The sequence below is a fragment of the Orycteropus afer genome, unplaced genomic scaffold (genome assembly GCF_000298275.1).
Source record: "Orycteropus afer afer isolate SDZICR_OR568_19922 unplaced genomic scaffold, OryAfe1.0 scaffold00006, whole genome shotgun sequence".
NCBI lineage: Eukaryota > Metazoa > Chordata > Mammalia > Tubulidentata > Orycteropodidae > Orycteropus > Orycteropus afer.
The window spans coordinates 2260886-2263538 of NW_006921593.1; the positions used below are offsets into that span (position 1 = coordinate 2260886).

The window sequence follows — 2653 nt, forward strand, 5'->3', positions numbered from 1 at the left end:
TTGTTGGGTGCCGGCTCAACAATCCTGTATGACAGGGTACAGCTGTGCCACAGGGTTTCCTGGGCTGTAATCTTTGCAGGAGCAAATGGCCAGGTCTTCTCTCCTATGGAGCTGCTGGTGTGTTTCAAGTACTGACCTTTTGGCTAGTAATTGAGTGCTTAACCATTGCACCACCAAGTCTTCTTAGAACACCCAGAATAACCCCTGACTCAACTGTAACAACTTCCCCTTTTCAGACCTCAGGGCCTGTCGGATTTTCAAGGAAGCCTGAGAGAGGAGGAGGTGTGGGGTTCTATCAACATGTTTCCTCCTAGCCGCCCCTATAAAGGGCACAGGGAGTTTGGGGTACTCTGCAACCAGACTCATTCCCAGCCCATCTCTTCCTGTACTTACTGCGCAACCTTGCAGCCTCCTCTGCTCTCCAGGACATGGCAGGCCCGGCGACCCTCATAGCCAGCCTCGTGCTTCTGGCCCTCTGCGCCCACCACATCAGTCCTGCAGGTAAGGTCTCAGCCCTGCCCCAGAGGGGTTGGTGCAGAGAAGAGTGGAAGACTGACCAGTCTGGGTTGGAGAGGAACAATGAATGACAAGGGACTGTGACAGGCAGGAGGTGGTTAATGCAGAAGGCAGGCTTGGTATCTGGTGGCCCAGAGCCTTGGGCAGGCTGGGAAAGACTGTGGCTCTTCTCCTTCCCCTTCCTTTAGGTTCTGTGGCCATCCCCTCTTCCTGCTGCATGTCCTTTATTTCCAAGAAAGTTCCTGAGGGCCGCGTGGTAAACTACCAGCTGTCCAGCGCAAGTGTCTGCCCCAAGGCAGGGGTAATGTAAGTACCACTTCTTCTTGGACACCTGGCAGGAGAAGGGCAGGGATGAGCCTTTGGGGTCACTGAGGAGTAAAGACAGAAGGGCTCAGCTCTGTGCTTCCTTGGCAAAGTCATTTTACCCCTCTGAGCCTCAGCTTCCTCACCCATAAAACCAAGAAGAAGGGTCAAAAACAAAAACCAGACCCACTGCCATAGAGTCGATTCCAACTCATAGTGACCCCCATTGGGTTTCCAAGATGGGAAACCTTTGTGGAACTAGATTGCCCAGTCTTCCTTCCATGGAGTGGCTGGTGGGTTTGAACCAGCAGTCAAATGCCTTAGGCACTGCACCACCAGAGCTGCTTAGGAAGAGGGGTCAGACTCAGTAATTATTTACTGGGCACCAGATAGATGCTAGACCCTACTCAGGGCACATAATATGATCTTAACTAACTCTCAACAATTCTGTGAGGTAGGTAGGATGATCCTCATTTTATAGAGGCCAACTGAGACTCAGAAAGCAGACTTGTTCAAGGTCACAAAAGTAGCCAGGTCTGTGGATGCCAAATAACCCCACAGTGAACTCACTTGTAAACAGTGATGGGCAATAGAAATATGAGCTTAGTATCATTAACTTTCCCCAAAAGGCAGCAGACTCAGTTCCGTAGCCTGGGTCCTCCCTGCTCAGAGCTGGCCTCAAATTGGGTATCCCAGTTCCCCTCCCGGCTCTGATAGCCTTTTCAGCCACACTTTCTTGCAGACAGAAGTTTTCCAGTAATAGATCAGGCACTGTGTTACTGCTATTCATAAGGTTTTCGATGGCCCGTTCTTTGAGAAGTATATGGCCCCTTTCTTCTTCTGAGTCTGTCTTAGTTTGGAAGGTCCACTGAAACCTGTCCACCGCGGGTGACCCTGCTGGTATTTGAAATACCGGTGGCATAGCCTCCAGCCTCACAGCAACATGCAAGCCACCACAGTGTGACATACTGACAGATGAGTGGTGCTCAGATGGGGCACCTGCCTCTGCTCTTGGGTGTACCCATTGCATATTCTACTCTCCCCTCCTCCCTGTGGGTGGAGATTGTGTCTCTCCCTTTGGACTTAGCACTATCTAAAGGCAGGGCTGAGCCGACCCCACATCCCACCTCTCACCCCCATCTCACGGGAAATTGGCTGACCATGAACTTTTCATCTCCCACCACCCCCTTTCTTCCTTCAACACTGAAACAAAGAGAGACACTCACACAGATGGACAACACCCCATCAGTAACTTGCTAGGAGGCCTGGGCCAGTGGCTTACCCCTTCTGTTCTTCCGTCTCCACCACCTCCTCCCTGGGAGGTGACAAGGCTGCACACAGTGGTACTCAAGTCCCTTGCCAGGCCTCAGGTATAATCTGTCATTCTTCTCACAGCTTCACCACAAAGAAGGGCCAGAAGTTCTGTGGTGACCCCAAGCAGCAGTGGGTCCAGAGGTATAAGAAGAACCTGGATGCCAAGCGGAAAGCCTCCCCTGCAGCCAAGTCAATAGGTGGAAAGGCCCCCATCCAAAGACACCCAGCCAACAGCACCACCATCTAGCCACGCTGGCCTCCAGCCCTGGGTGTAGGCTCGCCCCCTTGACCAGTTGCTGAGGCCTGCGAAGCCAGGAATGTTAGGGAAGAGCTAGATGCTTCTCACCATCACTTTCAGAGGAGGTGTCTGTCCTATGGAAAACCCTTAAGGCAGGGGAGGCCTGGACCCCTTGCCTTCCCTGGAAGGAGGCAGGGGAAGCCCTTTGCCCTTCTCCTCCTGAGTGGGGGCTATTTTTTCTTTGACTCCTAGGCCCCAGCTCAGCCCAGACACCTGTAGCCC

The 2653-nt window shown here is 52.7% G+C and overlaps 1 protein-coding gene across 1 annotated transcript; it reads left to right on the top strand.

Annotated features, from left to right (window-relative positions):
* Window positions 1-428: 428 nt before the first annotated feature.
* CCL24 (C-C motif chemokine ligand 24) lies at window positions 429-2380 on the top strand. The gene is made up of 3 exons (XM_007940259.1): window positions 429-501; window positions 705-822; window positions 2215-2380. The coding sequence occupies exons 1-3, from the start codon at window positions 429-431 to the stop codon at window positions 2378-2380; spliced, it is 357 nt and encodes a 118-aa protein (XP_007938450.1).
* Window positions 2381-2653: the final 273 nt, after the last annotated feature.

Excerpts from the sequence above, each read along its gene's own strand:
- CCL24 (XM_007940259.1), top strand. The coding sequence starts at position 429 with ATGGCAGGCCCGGCGACCCTCATAGCCAGCCTCGTGCTTCTGGCCCTC. Across the intron at positions 502-704 it reads CCACCACATCAGTCCTGCAG|GTTCTGTGGCCATCCCCTCT; the intron begins GTAAGGTCTCAG and ends CCCTTCCTTTAG. Across the intron at positions 823-2,214 it reads TGCCCCAAGGCAGGGGTAAT|CTTCACCACAAAGAAGGGCC; the intron begins GTAAGTACCACT and ends TTCTTCTCACAG.